This window comes from Parasteatoda tepidariorum, chromosome 9 (genome assembly GCF_982258835.1).
Source record: "Parasteatoda tepidariorum strain Cologne lab strain chromosome 9, Ptep-v5.0, whole genome shotgun sequence".
Classification (NCBI taxonomy): Eukaryota; Metazoa; Arthropoda; class Arachnida; order Araneae; family Theridiidae; genus Parasteatoda; species Parasteatoda tepidariorum.
Window position 1 is genome coordinate 31,561,016 of NC_141763.1, and position 20,948 is coordinate 31,581,963.

Genomic DNA, 20,948 nt, shown 5'->3' on the forward strand with positions numbered 1-20,948 from the left:
TAGAAAAGATCATTTTTGTCAGAAAAAGATGACATCATTAAGGGTAATTGTGCCGTTATTTTTGAAATCGCTTTAATTACAATACACAAATTGCAAAAGCTTAAAAAAATTTAAAAATTTCTAAATAACCTACGTCTGTCAACAAATAAAAAAATTAACTTTTTATAAAGTATATTGCAATATGTTCTTCCTCGAATTGTTATTTATTTTATTTTTTAATTTAATTATGCTAGGTAAAATGTAAATAACTTCAATCCTCTAAATGAACAGGCTTAGGTATTAAAAAACACATTAAGTATTTGAATAAAACTAAAATAATGTAAGCAATTGTAAATTGTAAACTTACGACAGTGACATCATCAACTGGTGCTTTATGATACAACAAAATGCGAGCGCTGTCGACATGGTCTCCTTGAGATGCCATATGAAGAGGGGCAAGTCCATTCTGTAAAGACGCAAAGCATAACAGATTATAAAAACTTAATATCACTGTATTAAAAGCTTATGGACATAAAATTATTTGAAATTTGTATCGCAATTTAAAACTTAAATTAGAAATACAATATAAAAATGAAAATAAAAATAACTCAAGCTAATTTTTAAGACAGGATTAAAATTTCATAAATATGAAAATAAAATATTGAAATACCTTTGTTTTAGCCAAGAATGGAGCACCTTTTTCTAAAAGTAGATCAACAACTTGATCGTGACCACTTCTAGCAGCACAATGCAAGGGAGTTAAACCATCCTAAAAATAAGAACATTCAAGGAATAGTTTAGAAAAACAGTAGTTTCATAAACACTAAACGCATTATATCTGTCAACCTGTCAACTTTCACTTTCATCAAAAAAGTTTTATTTTTGTGGTAGTTAAGGCTGTTTTTCGAAAGCTTTGTCGTCGCACTAAATGCTTTATTGCAAATAATATGCCATTTTCATAACTTCTCCAAGCTTGAACAGTTATACATGACTGTTTAGCCCATTTTTAGCTAGCGCTCTCTACTTTTATTCTGAAAATGGTACAAAACATCATTAAAAAAGCCACATTTTCGAAAAAATTAAATGGTTGTAGTCTAATTTTCTTAAAAATTCAAACTTACTCCAATGCTGCATTATCTGAGATCATAAAAATTTGGCACAATCTGAGAGTAAGGCATTGATTTTGATAATTTTAATTTGGATGGAAAAATATTGCCGAATTGGCGATTTTTAAAATAATTTAATAACTTTTAAATTATATGAGTTATTTGTCTGTTCTTAAATCTATAATTCTTCATGGCATGATGGCATAGATAGTTTAAAGTTATATATCTTTGAATATATTGTATTTCAACTATGGCTTTATTTATTTATTTTGGCGAAACAGCTTCGAAAAACAATGTAATTGCAGGCATACATTTAACGTTTAGCCAACACTTTCAACCTCATTAGATAACTAGAAGGCCCGCTATCAGCATATTTAAACTATTTAAATGTAGTGGTAGTCAAAATCAATGTAAATTTTATTTGTCAAATGAAGAACCAACTATGTAGAAATTTGGAACCACATTATGAATGCATAAAAATAAAATTTTCTGCGAAATTCAAGAGAGTTTGCAAGAATGTAGTTTGAGGCAGGCCATGATTTTCTTTTGTTTAGAAGATAATCATGGTAATATTAAATTTTATATGATGTAAATATTAAAGTATTTATGGAATTTCAACAATAAAGACGATTAATAATTAATGTGCGAAAATAAACTTCAATTAATGAAGCCAATGAATTGATGAAGATACAACATTTTATACGTTATGTTCGTTTATTAAATTTGAAATTATATTGGCTTTACTTAATTGTTTAGATAGTAGATAAATATTAATAGGGGATATATTTTTTGTTGCATCTATACATGTACTTGATCTTGTCTAATTCGAGAATAAAGATTTCAAATCTGAAATTAGTGTTGTTTCTAAAGCTGCAGATTTTTAAAATTACATTTTAGTCTATTTTCTGTCGAAATATACAAGTTTAAAAACGTTATATATAACATAGAGTTCTGTAAATGTTATGACAAACTTCTCGGGAAGTTAGGACACATAAGCAGGAAAATAACCATATAGGCACACATGCACGACAATTTCGTTCTAGATGGCTGGTGGAGCTTCTCTGTTATGATTTGTTTAGAACTGCACAAAGGACGATTCATAACAGGGAAAGCGCCCGCAGTGACGTATGACGACATTTCCGTTCATGGGTTCCAATGCAATTCTAATCTTGATTATGTACACCCCCAGAAATTTGTTGCAGCATTAATGAAGTTCCATGTTATACATAAAGTTTTCAAACTTTTACATTTCGACAAAAAATGGACTGAAATTGTTATTTCAACAAAAAAAAAATAGTAGCTTGGAGAGAGAAACTTGTTTGCAATCAGTGATGCAAAAGTATCTAAGATCTGTTTAAAAAAAATCCTATGCATCAGAGAACAACAATATTATTACCTAGTGTTATTTATTACCTAAATGATTTATTTAACTTAATTGTGATGCACAAAAGCAAACATGAATTAATTGAATTTGATTCAAAATTCATAAACATGGTTTGTAGCGTAAACAAATCGTACGTATAGTTTTAATTCTATGAAATTAGAATCCGAAGAATAAACTTCAAAGACCAAAAAATAAAAATAAATAACATAGAAACAACAGTTGAAAAGTTTATGAAATGGATAATTTGTGAGAAGAATGAAAAGTATTAAGAAAACTTACTCTAGTAGCTGCTTCAATATTGGCACCCTTTTCCAAAAGCAACATAACCATATTAATTTTACCCCATTTGGAAGCAACGTGAAGAGGTGTAATTTGATGCTAAAAAAATTATTAAAACAGTGTTATTACAGATGCGCTTTAAGACTTCAAAGTCAGTAGCATTATCAACATTGAGCATAATTAACTAAGTTTTAAATTAAAATCTCATGAGTAAACCCTTAATATTAGCTTAAAATGCAATGAAAATAAGCACATTTTAGTTTTACAGTAACCGTAACGTTGCGATGAAATTAAATTCATAATTTTGCTCATCTTTACGAAGGCTTATACAGATTCCAGCTATGAACTTTTATCGAGCTTATTAGTTATTCTCAGTAAATGCGAAATCTCACATTGGCACAATGTAGAGTAAAAATGCATAAAATTGTAATTTACAAAAATATTAATCAAGTTGCAAATTTCAGTTTATTAAAATGCTTAACATATAGTATAATATTAATATTATTAATAGTATCTTACTACTTTTGTGATTCAAATTTAGCAATTTTATGAATCGATATTTGTTTTTTCCTGTTCGATTTTTAACTACATTTAAATTTAACTTTGACAAATTGAATTTTTTTAAAACAATTTTAAGGTTCAATTTGAGATACATTAGGGTGTAAAATCAATTCCAACTATTTAAAGAGACGTATTTATCTATTTCATTCGGTGAATCAATTTGCATAGAATGATATACATAATAAAATAATAGTTTTACCTTAGCAGCGTAGTTTACGTCAGCACCTTTACTTAGAAGAATTTTAGCTATGTTTTCGTTACCATAATGAGCGGCTATGTGTAATGGTGTGAAACCACTCTGAAAAAAAAACCCAATTACTTACAAAAAATAAAAAGACATTGCTCTCTTTTTTAAATTAAATTGATATTTGAAAAAAAAACGCTTTTGAAACCTTCTTACAGTCAGATATATTTGTAAAGAAACACATAAAAAGCTTCAATATGAAAATTGGGACAGTATAACATTAGAGCAAGAATTTAAGAGTGTTTTTCGTAGCACTTTTGCAAATGAAGTTAAGTAATTTAAAAGTTAAAAACCTTTTAAAAATTGTCAACTGGGTAAAATTTTGGTTAAAAAGCTTTTTTCATGAGATTTCAGAGCATTTGGAACCAGCATTAAATAAATTTAAATTAATCTAGCCCTAAATCGTGTAAAGATAATACGAACATTAACGAACTACAGCTCGCTAAAGATTTCGAGGGGTTTTCTGGTTCAGAAATTTAAAAGAAAAAAACTGCATATTTCGAAATCTTATACTACGGAGTATGTGTACCAGTATACGAAACTGCTTTGACCGGAAACTATTTGATGTAGTTGAAAAACGGGCTCGCGGATGGCGCAGAAGGCAATCCGTACAGGAGGTAATCAGGCCTAAGGCCAGTTAAATGGCGATTTAGTAGAAATATGTGTTGGCGCAAGCAGTCAAAGCAATAATGAATCGCTAAATTCACTTATTTGCACGTTTTCTCCACAACACATATATTCCAGCAAATAAAAGTTGAAATTATTCGGCTATGGTTTCATGGGTTTACCCAGCATCATGGATGTCATGGGTATCCGAATAGGCAACACAACATTCAAATTTTTTCAAAAGACGGAAAGCAGTTCACCTTGCGGGTTCGGAACACCCCAGCAAAGAAGCTGGGTCTGCGATCTGTGAGTCTGAGGATTGCGTGCAATAGGGCCCAGGTATCACCGATTGATGATCTGAAAAACCCGAGAAAAAAAACCTATTTAAAATGTGATCTATGGGTGTGCGATCTATCAGTTCGAGGATTGCGTGCAAATATGGTCCAGGTATCACCGATTGATGACCTGAAAAACCCAAAGTGGAAAGTTCAAAAATTTTAAACTTGATTTTCCTAAAATCATTTCTTTTTTTGGTGTTTAAATTGCAGAAAAACTACTCGATCGATTTTCATGACAATTTGTAGAGAATTGATGTGGTTGTTGATAGTTTTTTAAATGCGATTTGTTTAAAGCAAAGGATAGATCAAAGATAGGTAGAAAGAAAAAGAGCGTACTTTAGAAGTAACATCCGGGTTGTGATCACTCTGAAGCAGTAGAGTAGCTGCCTTACAGTCATCTTTCTTTGCTGCTATGTGGAGAGCAGGCAATCGAACTCGGCCTTTTGTATCATTTTCAAGTAAGACGGCGACAACTTTGTCGTGGCCCTGTTGCAGCGCTACAGCTAGTGGGGTGAAGCCATCCTGAAACAGCAAAATAATTTATTTTATAACATCAATTTAAGAAAATATTAAATAATATCTATTCAAGGGCCAGGATAGCCTGGTTGGTAGAGCTTTGGACCAGTGTTAGTTGAAACGGGAGTTTGAATCCAGTTTGCCGAAGAATCCATGTGTATAAAATTGTGAGCGGTGCTCGTTAAATCTGCCGGGGTCAGAAAGTCCAACAAGTTCCCGCAACAAATCAATAACTCTGAGGGTACTGATCCATAAGTTCCTTTGTCTTCCGGATTGAGCTCAAAATCAGAAGGCTGTGGAGTTGAGCATTGGTAGTAGTAAACTCAAATTTGGATAAGTCGTTCATTGTCTGTTATAAAATAAAATGTCTATTCAAGAAAATATTTAATAACATATTTTGGCAGCGGTAATTTTAGGAGATATCTGGATCATTAATCCTTACAGGACAAGTTTTTTTCTTCAATTAAAGACAAATTATAGTTTTATTAGATAAAATAAGGTGAAAATAACATGTGTCTCCACCAGGTTTCTTAGACGAGACACATTGGTGCTTTCTTCTGAGGTGTTCCAGTGTAGCCGAATTGGTAAAAACAAGCCCATCGCAAAAAAGTATTGTTAAGAAAACTTTCCCAAATTGGTTTATCACTAAAAGGACCTGCAAAATATTTTTTTTTCTTCAATAGAACTGTCATGAAACTCTTCCTTTAAAAAAATGGAAGTCCATGATGTCTACAATTCGTAACTTTAAAACTTCTTAAATGACTTGTTTTGTATACTATGTTTTTTATATATTCTCAGAAATAGAAGCCTGGCAGAAAAAACCCTTTTACAATAACTATAAATTCCGAAAATAATGAGTAAATTTTCAACAGAAATAAAATAAAAAAAACATTGCACAAAATGTTCTAAAGGGACCAGAGATTTCCATTATTTTTTTCTCAAAACAACATAAAAGCAGAACATAATTTCAGAAATTCACAAAATTATAAGATTTCTCATAATTTCGGGATAACAGGACCTGTCACAAAAATTATATAAAAACATTTGATTAAGGAACATAAGGAGTAATGATTATCAAGATGATTCAACGCCACAGGGCACGTGATTACTACATTAAGCAAATATCGGGAGACGATATGCAAACATTAGAGGATACATAAACAAGTTGAGAAGATACATAAACAATCTAAAGAAACTTTTGCCTTGCAGTGAAAAAGCAAATATTGACATGCATGACCACTTAGCCAAATACTTCTTAAGAAAAATATGATTTAAAAAAAATAGTTTTAGGTAATTTAAGGTCATGGAACCAGAAAAGTCAAATTTCTTAGGAGGGCTAGATATAAAACGATTCTATATACAAAAGAAACGAAAATCCATGAATATTAAAGGATTTTTAAATATCACAATTTTATTTTTATTTTTAAAATGGTAGTATATTTATAAAATGCAATGATACTCTACCTCCGTTGCAAGGCTCTGGTTCGCCCCATTAGCCAATAGAAACGAGACCACCGAATCATGATTTTCCTGAGCTGCCATATACAAAGGTGTGAAGCCATTTTGTGATTGAACATTTACATTGGCACCCAGTTGAATTAAAACTTTAACTATCTCCTCTTGACCAGCAAGAGAAGCGATATGGAGGGCGGTGTTCCCTTTCTGAAAATAAATGTTAACAATTATAAAACGCTGAAATAAACATTTAAAAAATAACAAAAAGAATTACATTAAAAATAAACAATTATTACAAAATCAAATGAAACTTGACATTAAAATGCAGTTGATTAAAAAAAGGTAACTTATTTGAGATTTTCAGATTTTTAAGACTTTAGGTTTTATGGCATGCTTTTAGAAATTTTATTACAGAAACAAAAGCTTATTATATTTCATCCAGAGATTAGATGTATAATGAAGCATTCAAAAAAATATTTTTTTAAAATCATAGCAATGCTTTGAAAGACGCAAACGATTTAGAATATGTAAACGCTATAACAACTGCTTTCTTGAAGATGCAAACGATTTAAGATGTTTTAATTTTTAAGCTGCCATGGTATTATATGTATATGAAACAGTTAAAAGAATTATTATCAAAGTCATGACATCTTGAAAGTTGCAAACGATTTAGAATACGTGATCTGAATTTGTTAAGACTAACGGAATCTAATTTTTGTTTACAAATAGATTTTGAATATGAAAACCATTTTTAAATTTTTTTTTTGAAGTAATAATGATTATCTATGTCTACAAGCATACTATTAATGCAAGAGACCAAGGAAATTTTTTAAAATGGCACTTTAGTTGTAAATATAATTCTTTTTTTGAATTAGGTTTTAATATAATTCTTTTTATTTTAGCAACCAATGTTTAAATGATAATCATATAGCCAATATGACACCATGGTGCTTGAACAAAGCCAGGACAGTATGGTCGTCGTTTTTCTAGAAAATGATACAAAAAGCGTGCACAATTCATACATTTTTATAATGTTCGAGGAAAAAACCGCGGTATCTTTTATAGGTTTATAAGCCTAAGCTGTTCTAGGGAATGAGGATATGACCTTTAGTTATTGACTATAAATATTTTTTATGAATGCCGCGACGCTCTGGATAACTTTACTATGAATGATTCTTGATGTAACGAATAAAGACAGAAATGAATAAGAGACCGAAAGTATATCGATCAAGCAGTAAACTGGTGTAATAAGTAAATTAATAAGTGGAGTTGTATGTAAAAATGCTTATTAAGCTATTATTTGTTGTGGGGTTTTTGAAGACTACAAATATACTTTAATATACTACAAAGGATTGAAAAGATTTTTTTCTAAAAAATTTATTTTTTAATTAAGATCGTTTTGATATGAACTGTTCTTTTTTTACAAAAACATCAAGAATGCATGCTCTATTTCAATATTTATCTATTTTTATGATAATAATAAATTTTAAATAATTAAAAAGGCCTACCATTAAATTTTGCACAGGTATTTTATGTATTTTGTTTCCAAATTTAGTTATGAAGTATTTTTTTTAGAAATTAAAGCACTGCATTTGAGGTATAACTTAAAGAAATGAAAAGAATATATCTTTAATCTGAATGACTAAGAAAAATTTTGAAAAATTAGGCAAAAGCGTGCAAAAAAAATGTAGATTTAGATGTTTTCAATACCGAACAATTATTAAGTTTTCATTTTTATGATAAAATATATTCTTTTCAAAGTCAAATTATATTCAGCGCTTTTGCATACTTTGATCACTATCAATTAAAACAGAAAATATTAAACATATTTAAATAAAACAGCTGCATTCTTAAAAAAATATATTTTTTAAATAAATGTATAGAAAAAAATATTGGAAAAAATTATAATTTTTCTTGAAAGCTTTCAAAACATATTTTGAATGAGTAAAAAATGCCCAGTATTTTTCAGATATGACAATAGGAACTAAATTATTATAGATGTCACTTAAACAAGCTAAAAAAATTTCTTTTCCCTCTTGAACAAAAATTCATTAAACATTCTGTAAGTTTCTTGGAGAAGTTCCAAAATCTGAAAAAACTAAATCAGGGGGGGGGGGGAGAAGAAGAAAATTTTTATCCACCTAATTTACTCCAACATAAAAATTAACTTAGTAACATAGTTTTTTTTAAGCTTTGCACACGTTTTTATCTCACTTAAATGGTAACTCAGTTAATAATAAAATGATGAGATTTTTACGTAAACAAAAAGCCAAGTTAATTAAATTTCATTTTACAAGAAGAAAAAAGATTTAAAATATTGAAGGCGTATTTACCTTAGTAGCTGCATTTACGTTGGCGCCTCTTTTTAATAGTTCTGTCACTACATTTACGTGGCCTTCTTTAGCTGCAAGGTGCAATGCGTTCAAGCCATTCTGGAAGAAAAGAAATCTAAGTTACTGCAAACTGATGATTGAAGATCGAAAACTTCATGTTCTTTTAATGGTAAGAAATAAATTTAAGGGATTTTCACATTTTTAATCAACTTAACATTCATAACATAAACTACGTTTTAAAATACAAATATTCCAGTCTTGTTCTAAAAGGTTTTAATATAATAAAAGAAATACTTTAGACAAGTAGGAATGATTGGTAATTTCGAGAGAAGTCTGGACTTTGCTTTTGCTTAAGAAAGATTTTAATGATAAAAATGAATTTGCGTGAGCAAAAATTTGGTCCTTTGAAATTAGCTTTTATTTTGGCAAAAACAATATTATTTACATCAGAGGTGTCAAACTCAATTTCGCAGAGGGCCATATATTAAATTTAGAATATGTAGGCGGGCCAGATGCAAATAAAAAAATGTACTGAATTATTATAAAATTTTACTTATCTAACTATACAGTTTATAATATACGGTTGTTAAGAATCATATCAAAGTTATAACTCTATCTGTTATAAATACCAGACTTCTCTTGTTTTTGACAAGCTCATTGTCAGCAATTATTTTAAGAATTGATTGGAGATGTTTATTCGTAAGTCTTGCACGATGTTTGTTCCCATTTATTTTCATGACGGAAAGCATCTGCTCGCATAAAAAGGTGCTACCAAACATGCATGCTTTTTTAATTCCGTATAGTTATCCAAACTCTTGAAATATTGTGTATAAAATGTAAGAGCGTTAACCTCTTTAAATTTTTCTCCCAATATACTGTCCGATTGAAGATTTATCAACTCCATTTGCAAATGAACTGGTGCCTGTGAAGCTTCAAAATTGAATGTATTGAAAATTGGGAATTCTGTTTCATTCATTTTGTGGAAGTCTTCAAAACGATTGCTGAATTTCGTGATCAGATTTTGCAAAAGTTGAGAATATTCATCCAATTTTTTTTTGTTTCACTGTGCCAAATGATTTTAAATGAGGGAAATGATCCAAAGTTTGATTTTTTACCTGATTTTCCTACAGCCTCAACTTTCCTTCAAAGGCTTGAATACATGAATACATTTGAGTGACAATCAGATTTTTACCCTGTAACTTTACATTCAGATCAGTCAAGTGTTAATTCATATCTACCAAAAAGGCACTATCAATCCACCAGTCATTGTCACAATCAATTGGGTTGCCTTTTTCTAACATGAAAGCTTGAATAGGGTCACGTAATGGAAAAAATCTTTCTAAAACTACTCCTCGACTGAGCCAACGAACTTCGGTGAAATAAGGGACATCAAAAAAATTTTCGTCCAAATCTTGTAAAAACTGCCCGAACTGTCGGTGATTTAGTCCTCTACTCCTTATAAAATTTACTATTTTAATTATAGGTAGCATGACATGGTCTATTTTTAAATGTTTGGATGCCAATGATTCCTGATGAATTATACAGGGAAATCCCACAAAATTCCCTGATGTTTTCAGTTTTAATTAAGTTACAACGCTCGAATGTTTGCCAGCCATGGCAGGAGCGCCATCCGTAGTTGTGCTGCTAAGTATATTCCAGTCGAAGATTCCGCTTGTTGCTAAGAAATGGCGTTACTGTCTATCTCTCTCGCTTGTCTAGACACGCACTGCCCTTGAAATTACTTATAAATGTAGTGTGCACATTTTAAAACTTCCGTAGAGGAATCGAGTGAAGTGTAAAAGCTCTAAAAAACACGATTCTTCTTTCTGTGACACATCGCGATAGCGAGCAGTATTGATACGAACCGGGGGCCGGATGTGGCCCGCGGGCCGTATCTTTGACATGACTGATTTACATGTAAAACTAATTGGCTATTAACGGCTGACAGAAAATCTGGCAAAAGGATCAAGCTCTCGGGCTATTGATAAATAACTGGTTTAAACATACCATTGATAAAAACAACTGATATAAGCGCAGTATTGATAGACCACTGGTCTAAGCGTACTATTGAGAGAGAGAACTTCTCTAAGCGTGCTATTGATTAACAGGTATAAGCGTATTATTGATAGAGATAACTTATCTAAGTGCACTATTTAGAAAGAGAACTGGCTTAAGTTAAGCGTGCTACTGATAAACAAATGGTATAATCATACTATTTATCCACGACTGGTAAAAGCTATAAGTGTATACTGCATACAATTAACTGCAACACTGCGTAAAAAAAAACACTTTAGCAATATCATAGGTTATTCACAGTAAGTAATTTTCCTTCCTATAAAGAAAAATTTTATTTAGTTATTAAAGTATTTATTATGAATAACTTAGTTTTTGAAGATTATTACAAGTTCATTAATACAAAATAGCTCATAAGCTATTTATATTTCTGAATTTTTTTTTCTTTCTTAATGGTGGGCACTTGGGACGAAGACCCATTGGCCTCAGAAAATGCCAGAACTGCTACTCTCTTCTCGTTACCCAGTGGGCACCTGTGGCGAAGCCACGGCCGTGGAGCAGCGATGCCCACGTCAGACAACCGCAAACCCGTTTATAGGGCGGGTCACATTCACACACACAAAGGAGAAAAGACAGAGCACAGAGAGAAAGTAACATCCATGCCCTGAGCAGGATTCGAACCCGCGACTATCGGCTCCGCAGTCACACACGCTAACCACTGGGCCACCTGGTCGGCTATTTCTGAAGTTATTTCATTAATAAAGATTTGCTCATTAGTTTTTGCTGTTCATGAATTAAGAAATTCTAACTTCAACACAATCGTGGAGCCAAACCGGAAGTCTACTGTTTTGATTATAACACGCTTGTTTTAGATTGGCAGAGAATGTGTTAAACTTATATCAGACTTGTTTCTTTTTATAATTGGGTACTTGCAACTCAAGAGGAAAACAGCTGAAATCGCATACATGTGCCTAATCACATGGTGGTACATGGCGCGTTAGCGTTACAGATATTAGGCTCCGTTTACAATCACGCTGAATCAGTTTTGTATAAATTTACTTGAATGTATACAAGTGACATCACGTGTGTGTGTCGAACCTGATTTGCTGCTGAATTATGACAAACAACTTCCACGGGCCATGGTGGCTCGGGAGATACAGCGACCTTTTTTCAAGAAAGTGAACCGGGTTCGAATCCCAGCTATAACTGGTCAATACGAAGTCCGCACCCGGCTTCCGCCGACCACATTGCTAGTGCAAAAATATCCTCAGTGGTAGATGGATCATGGACTAGAGTCCCCTCGCAGTAAGACCAACTGTGCGTTTTTCGTGGCTTTCCTCTCCATGTAACGCAAATGCGGGTTTGTTCCATCAAAAAGTACTCCAAGAACGCAAAATTTCTCTCAATACTTAATCCAGGAGTACCCTTGTCTTCCACATTGGGTTCAAAATTACAATTTATTCTTAACATTTAGGATAAATAAAGCAGTACCTAAATAACGATAACTGCATGATCTATTCAAAATATTTAGGGTAATTCAGGCGAAACAAGGTGTTTTAAAAGTAAAAATTACTTACTGCATTGCTTGTGTTTATATCGATGTTTCCTTTTAAATATTCAACTATTTTCTCCACATTTCCAGATCTTGCAGCTCGTAAAAAGCTGGCATTGCCATCCGTCTGTAAAAAAAAATAGATTCCGTTAGTTTATTTTATCAATTAGTTTATAAAAAAAATCATATCTTTAATTGAAAACAAGTTTCGAAGTTTTTAATTCAGCCTCAGTTACGATTCATTAGATTTGGATTGCATTTATTTTCCATGCTTAAGTTTGTAACCCTTTTAAAATTCATTTTCTTAAAAAGACTCTAAAATAATATATTAAGGCCGGTCATTACGAAACATTATGCATACGTAAGTTTTTCCTAATATTTAAGTAAACACATAGAATCAAAAAATTATAAGAAATATTCCAATTAAAATTAAAGCGCATCAGAATCATTGAAGAAAAATCATATCATGAATATCATCATAATATATGCATATATCATCATAATTATATATCATAATAATAATTATATTATCATAATAAGTAAACACCGAAGAGCCATTACATTATGACCACCCTCCATCTATAACAATGGGTTCGCCCATGTTTTCATGGTTTCTCGCCCAGGAACAATGTTTTCATGGGTCACATTAGGACCCATAATCCTCATAGAACAATCCCTGACGTCTGTAAGCTAATTGAACATAGTTGCAGAGCAGGTTCTACCATTCATGGCAGCAGTTTTTACTGCGGGGGATGGTGTTTACCAACAGGATAATGCACCATGCCATAAGGGTCGAATCGTCATAGATTAGTTCGAGGAACATTCCAGTGACTTTCAAGTCATGTCTTGGCCCCCAAATTCACCTGATCTTAACCCAATAGAGCATTTGTGGTCCTACTTGAAAAACCAAATTCATGCTGCCACGCTACCCCCTCGCAATCTGAGGGAATTGCTGGACCAGTTGGTGGGCGCTTGGTACCAGATACCTCAAACTACCTATCAGCACCTTGTGGAATCAATGCCATAGCGGGTGCTAGCAGTTTTAAGGGCTAAAGGTGGTTCTACATGTTATTAGCAGGGTGGTCATAATGTAATGGCTCTTCGGTGAATATCATAATATATATTAATTATATCATCATAATGGATACATTTGACTATTAAAACCAGAGTTATAGATATAAATGATGAAAAGAATTACTTTTACCATATAGCGCAAATTTTACATTTATTATAAATATCTTAAATTTTATTAAAAATGAAGTAAACAATTAAATAAAAAAACTATCCTACATCTGTAATTATTAGGATTGCACTCAGTATCCGAAGAAAAAAACAATGCATATATAATTTGCATTACAAATTAAATTGAACTTATTATTCTTTTTTATCTTATTAAATAAGTGTTTTGGTGTGATACCACTTGTAGTAGGTATTCTAGGATAGCTTATTGACCTGTTAACCAATGAGCAATAAAGTACTCGTCAGTAAAGCAGCGAACTTTTTTTTAAATTAAGAAGTCTTATACATCTTTCCAATTTAAATTACCTAAATTCAGAAGTTGAAATTTCATTGTTATTGATTATATATAAATAATGAATATCAAAAATAAACTTGCAAATTGCTAAGAACTCATCTAAATATTTAAATGAAAAAATATTGAAAAATCCATAAAATTTAAGATTTATTTCAAATCAAAATAAAAGGAAAGTCTAAATTCGTGAAATATTATAAGCAGTTTTTAATAATTATTCTCATTGTGCAGATAGTTCATATTAACTTCGTAGTAATTTATGCTTTCCGGCACTAAGTGTGCCACAAAGGCATTAATCTCATTGTATCTAATATTGCACACTAGTTATTCAAATAAAAGTTTTCGTTGCCCTAAGCAAAACATTCGAATATTTGTTTGCATTGCACTATGTTTAAAATATTCAAAATAATATATATATATATATATATATATATATATATATATATATATATATATATATAGCTAGCAATTAGTTAATCTATAGTGACTAAGATACGAATTATAATTCCATGTACAAAATTTGTATAATTTATAGAACAGTGAATAGAAGTAAGTCCTATTTAAAAATATTCCTAAGATTAGGCATAGATCATATAGGTAATAAAAAACCGATGTGGATCATGCATTCTAAATATTGCATTACTGCTTAATTATAAAAATCAGTCATATATTTTGCTAAGCCTCCAAGTGTGAAATAAAAAACTTAGCTTTTTCATGGATTTAAAGAAGGTGACAAAACAAAACATATTAAAAATTAACATTGCTTATTTTTACCTTATTTAAAAGTACTTATGTTTTGTTGTTAATTAAAGCTAAAAATTCTCATAAAAATCTTCGTACAAATAATCAAGTTTCATTCTTCTTTTAATTTCAGAATTTATTAATAAATGCAATGAACTTTCTTTTCAGTTCATTTGTCATTATTAATGTTGGCGGTGAAACGCAAACATCAAAAGAATATAAAACTCGCTAAAAGCCCACACACTTTTAAAACAATGGCAACTTTGTTTATTCCATTTGTAGGGGTTCCAAATGCACGTGAAGCGAATGACAGTCTTGGTTTAAACATAAAACATATGTATTTCCATTTGAATAATAATCATACGTTTCCGTTTGTCCCATGCAACTAAATATTTTAAAATTGCGAGTTTAGAAAAAGAATATTGGATATTTTTGAATGTGTTCAAATAAAGTAGAATACTTATGTCAATATTGAGTAAGCACGATTTATCCAAGTTTTAGTATACTGTTCATTGTCACTACCGATCACAGTGATGATAAAAAGTATCCACATTTAGTGCATTCTTAGAAAATCGGTTCAAAGTTGAATCGTGATATAGGTGCATTTTGAGCTGTGCTAGTGTTCAACTTTGTTTGCTCTAAAGTTGAGTATTGTGGAGTAATTGATTGTATTATTAACTTTCAAGATCAACTTTACATCGTATTAAAGCTGCACTAATTTTGAATTACATCATGACTCAATCGAGCCCTTACGAAGGTTAAAACAAATGTGAATGATATGGCTCGATTTGGTGCTTCTCAAGGCTGCAAAACATTTGAACGTCAATATGGTTGAAGTTGAGATTTAGCAAGGTTTCTACAAATGCGTAAGGTAATGTGGATCAGCTTGACAGTTAATTGCTACAAATGTGTAAAACGATATGGTGAAACTTGACAGTTAATTGCAGCAAATGTGAAAGTCAATATGGTTCATTACGACATTTGGTAAGGTTGCAACGAACGTTAATATGGTTCATTTAGACATTTAGTAAGATTGCGACGAACTTCGATGTGGTTCATTTGGACATTTAGTAAGGTTGCGACGAACTTCGATGTGGTTAATTTGAACATTTAGTAAGGTTGCGACGAACTTCGATGTGGTTCATTTGGACATTTAGTAAGGTTGCAACAAATGTTAACGACAATATGATTCAATTTGACGCCTATTAAGGTTACTACAATATTGTATAGCAATGTGCATCAACGGAATAAAGATATCATAAATTGGATTTCCGTTGACATTGGGCTAACTATTAAAAGTTTTAGTGGTTTTCATTTCCAATCAACGCAAAAGCAAGTTATTTTAACTTAAAAAGAGAAACGCTAGTGCTTGTCTCCGTTACTGATTCAAGCGTCCTTCGAATCATGAGAGCCACCCATCCGAATCAGGGATATTCAGTTCAACCCTGGACACAACTACTGATTTGTTCTAATTGATTAAGGGATCTTTCCTTTTGGTTTAAGGGATTCAAATAAGACATTCTACCAATCAAAGTAAAACGGATATTTTGATATCGGAATAGATGATTTGGATTTTATGAAGAATTATGAATAGATTCTTTAATGAAATTCACTAATATAAGCTATACAATAAAGAGAATAATTTATGTCATAATTTTCAAACAAAATCTTTTTTATTTAAAGATTTATTAGGTAAAATTCAGTACAATGCCAGAAATTGATCGTTTAATTATATCCACTAAGAATTAAAAAATTTTATACACTAAAATTAATATTTTATGTCATTACTATTTTTTTAATCGAATAATTCGCAGTTATTTTTTATTCAAAGATTTATTACGTGAAATTTGGTGAAAAAATTTCAAAACCATTTTCTTTGAATAGTTTCTTTAAAACTGAATGTGACAGTTCTCGCCAAAACCACTTTCATACTAATGACATAAGTTTTACTGTTTGAGATAAGTCAGCACTTTTTTTTGATAACTTAATAGTTCTCTGACAGAAGAATGAAATTCTGAATCTGCAAAATCTGTTAGTTTCAGAAGTGTAAAATAAAGTATTTCTAAGAAAAAGTAAACAAAACAAAAAAAAAACAAAGCTATTTCTTTCTCACAAAATATCTTCCCTCTTAAAAGAACAGATTGACAGAATTTTTATCGTTTTTAACAACATGAAAGTTTAAAAATCATTTGTTAAGAACTTTTTACTTTGAAAGTCAGTTTTATTCTTCATTTGAACTTTATGTAAAAAGAATTTTCATCATAATAAGGAGAAAAGAATTTTCTCGAATCTAGATTTTATTTATTTACAAAAAACTGATTGGTGGAGTGCATATTTGCTCGAACATGTAGATTCCTTAATGGACATTTAAATTTCTTTTAAGAAAAAAACTACTAATGATAAATGCGACTATTTTGGAATTGATTAATCGATACTAACGGGGTGTGGAGTAATCATATTGCTGATAATGAGAACAGGGGTGTATTATTGGTTAAGTTTTTATTATAATTCGATTCACGAAAACTGAAGAACATTTTTTGTTTAATTATACATAGTTTTCTACACTTGAAAAACAAAAGAGTTCATTGCATATTTGCAGAAATTCACTAAAATTAAATAGATTACTAAGACCAATTTTCCAAATTAAGGGTACAAATTACTTTAAATCTTTATTATAAATAATCATTTATATTATGAAAAATAAAAAATATATTATGGTGTCAATTTTTGCATCAAATTATGTAAGTAAGGTCTGAACGCTACGACTAATTCCTTTTAAAAAAAGTAATTGGAAAATTATCTTTCTGACAGCTCACTTTATTTTAAAGACTATACAACAAACAAAGATTTTAAATTAAACATTTTATATTTATTTAAATTTAGTACAGAATTTAAAATGATTCAATGGTACACTCAAAGTAAAAGAACTGACCATAATAATTTCTTAGGTATATAAAAACCTATTTGAAGCAATATAATGATAAATCACATTTTTATATTGGATGTTTTTAACAAAAACCACCAACATTTCAATGTAAGCAATAAGATGTTTCTGTGAATTGTGTTTTTATATAGTCGAAACTCTGAAAATTATGAAATACTCATTTCGAAAAAATGCAACTGAGGAGGTTCTGTGTAAAAATGTCACAATCGGTGCAATATGGCTTATGGTGCATTGCATGCAGCAGCGGTTGGTACAAAATGGCTTGTATTAAAAAAAAATATACTGATAATACAGATTAATAAGCTACATTGCACCAAGCTCCTAAAGGAAACGGGGCGATGAATTGGATACAGAACGCTGAAGAATGTGGAAGAAATGGGAAAAAGAGGTTAGGTTCCTGGAGCACATATTTTTATAAGTAGAAAAAATACTTCCAAAAATGTTAGAAAAGTTGATTTTGCATGATATCGATACATTGAAATATATTTTTGTTGAATTTACTTCATTCTCAATAAGTTTTTTAAGTTGAATCTAATATAATTATTGAAGTTTTATTACATTAAGGTCTAATTATGACTGAAAGTGGAAGTCAATTTGAAAAGAAATTTGCTTAATACTATAGTTTAACGATAACCAATATTTTGAAGAGTAATAGTCATAAATCCATAATCCATTGGTTTGAAATAAATTATTATCATAAATCCATTTATATGAAATAAAGTTGACACAAGTTTAAACATCTTTTACTATTCGGCTCCTTTTAATTTTTTATCCAGGTCACCAGATTAGCATACATATATCTAAAGAGAAATATATTTTATTTTGTATACAGAAGGGAAAGAATTTTTTTTCTATGTTTGTTAAAATTACTTAATTTTATTAGTTTTAAGGGATAAGAAGATTGGAAAAAGTCTATAAATCAAGACTCATAGACTTGTAAAAGTAATTTTTTTTAAGTTCGATAATATTGCGAAAGTATAGGAAGGTGAATCGAGAACTACCCTGTCCCCTTAAAGGGTAAAAATTATCAGAAATGCATAAATATTTGTGTTCTAGCTTTAAAAATAGAACTTTCACTTTAAAAAGAAATTTATTTCCACAGCTGTAATCTTTTATACAATTGCATAGTTTAGTGACCACCTTAATATGTATTTTGGACGGTGAGTGGTACTGGGCTATATTATTATCAATTATCAAAGTACTGTTTTGTAGTTTTGTAGCTTCTTTGTACATAAAAATATTATCATAATCTTAACATTTCAAAAAAATCAAGGTTTAAGGTTTCTATACAATTTCGAACCATAATTTATAATTTTATTTGGCCAGCGCATGGTTAATATTGTATCCACATAGCTGACAATTTGTCTCTTAAACGCCACTTTATAAATTTTCCTACAACACTCAGCAATTGTACACAGAATTTTACGACATTTGTACAAAATGCCGCAAATGCTCGTTATTATTAAACTAAACAAAGTGTAATGAATAAAAGGGATAAAGTATCGAAAATTTTCAAAAGACTATTTAACAGGATCTTCGTTTTAAAATTAATAATTACAAAAATAATTTTAAGTTAAGTTTCATAATGCTTGTACATCATCTCGTAAATGATCTTTATTATTTCATTAATGAAGGAAAAGTTTAAAGAATTAAGTGGATAATGAGTCGAAAACTTCATAACGGTGATTAAACTTGTTCCGTTGCTTAGCTCTATAATTATGAAAGTAATTTTATATCCTCTTTACATACTACCATAAATGCTCTTCCCAATTTTACTAGTGTAATGAATTCATCAGGATAAAGTGCAAAACTTTTCATAAGTCTATTTAATATGTTCTTTCACTCGTCTGTTTAAGATATACTTTTTTGACATTTGCGCACTATTTTGTAAATGCATTTCATTATTTAACTGGTCAAAGAGAAATGAAATATTGGGAAGGACTTATATTTCTGTAAAATATTTCAATAGTGTATGTTTGCGTAACATTTTCCAAAACGTTATTGCGATATAATTCTTAAAAATAATATTTCTTCCAAGTTTAATAAAATAAGCGGATGAAGTGTGGAAAATTTTTAAAAGACTATATAACGTGTTCTTCGTTTTAGCTCTATAATTATGAAAATTTTATGACATTTGCATACACTGCTACAATTGCGCTTCATAATTTCTCTAGTGCAATAAATTCACTAGGATAAAGTGCAAAAATTTTCCTAAGTCAATTTAACACAGTTTTATGACATTTGTATATTACACTGGTTATGCATTTCATTATTTAACCTATTAAAAAAAAAGGAAGGGTTTATATTTTGGTTAAATATTTCAATAATGTATGTTTAAGTATTTCCCTAAATGTTATTATGATGCAAAAAATAATAAATGCTAAAACCGTGCAAGCGATACAAAAGTAAAATATCTGCATATAGACTTTTATGTTTTAGCGTGATATGCAAGATTGTATACATGAAACAAAGAACTGCAAAAGAGAATGCAAATTGAAAACTAAGCTTCCGTCAGTGCAATTTTAAAAAGCTTCTACAAGATCAAACTTCTAAGTCAAAGCTTAAAAATAATAATTTTTATTTGTGTTACCTGGTGATCACCCTCATGAACCATGACTATGCAGAACTATTCTTCATGGTTCACAAAATGTCATGAATATCTGCACAATAAATTAACTAAGACCGCAAGGTACAAGTGTCACCGCCTCATTTTTGCAGTAAATTTGTTCGTGCAGTTTATGGATAAATTAGCACCACAATTTAACTTAGGTTTATTTACTTTTCATGGAATTTCTAGGTGGGGGCGTATGAAATCACCGAAATCACGCTTTTTCTCGATTCCAACGTGTCTGCGGTAGTTGAGTTCTAGTATGGGGTATGTTGAGACGGCAATATTGATTGAGAGATTGTACGCAGGCGCAGTTTGCAGTTGCAGAGTGCAGACGACCTTAAGGGGGCGCCGGTATGGTTACATTCAAATGGAACGTTTTCTTTTATTCTTCTTTTACTTAGATGACTGGTATTTAAATGAAGCATCAGAGTATTTCCCAAGATATTAGGGAGGTACTTTGAGTAAGAGAGAGAGAAAATTATTCGAAATCGAATTTCTAGGATGTTAGGGATGCAGGGGAACCTGGGAGTGGGGGAGGATCTGCATCACTTCGGGGAGGAAAAGCGCGGAAGATTCAAGGTTAGAATTTGTGTTTTGACAACAAATCCACGCCTTTTTTCTGCGGTCTGTGAAAAAATAGCGCAAAATGATTGAATTTTGATGTTTAAACAGTTTTCGCCTTTTACGCTTGTGACCTGATATTACAAACATTACTCAGTGTCTATATTTATCTTTAAACAACAACTAAATTAAGG

The 20,948-nt window shown here is 30.7% G+C and overlaps 1 protein-coding gene across 35 annotated transcripts in view; it reads right to left on the reverse strand.

Annotated features, from left to right (window-relative positions):
• Positions 1 to 20,948, reverse strand: part of LOC107453194 (uncharacterized) — a 252,200-nt gene that overhangs the window by 107,987 nt on the left and 123,265 nt on the right. For all 35 annotated transcript variants that reach the window (XM_087151201.1, XM_087151200.1, XM_087151197.1 and 32 more), the window contains exons 2-9: positions 12,392 to 12,493; positions 8,802 to 8,900; positions 6,478 to 6,675; positions 4,834 to 5,019; positions 3,509 to 3,607; positions 2,749 to 2,847; positions 650 to 748; positions 347 to 445 (exon numbers count right to left, since the gene is read on the reverse strand). In XM_087151201.1, coding sequence (XP_087007327.1) covers positions 347 to 445; positions 650 to 748; positions 2,749 to 2,847; positions 3,509 to 3,607; positions 4,834 to 5,019; positions 6,478 to 6,675; positions 8,802 to 8,900; positions 12,392 to 12,493 — 981 coding nt within the window. The remainder of the gene's footprint in view (positions 1 to 346; positions 446 to 649; positions 749 to 2,748; positions 2,848 to 3,508; positions 3,608 to 4,833; positions 5,020 to 6,477; positions 6,676 to 8,801; positions 8,901 to 12,391; positions 12,494 to 20,948) is intronic.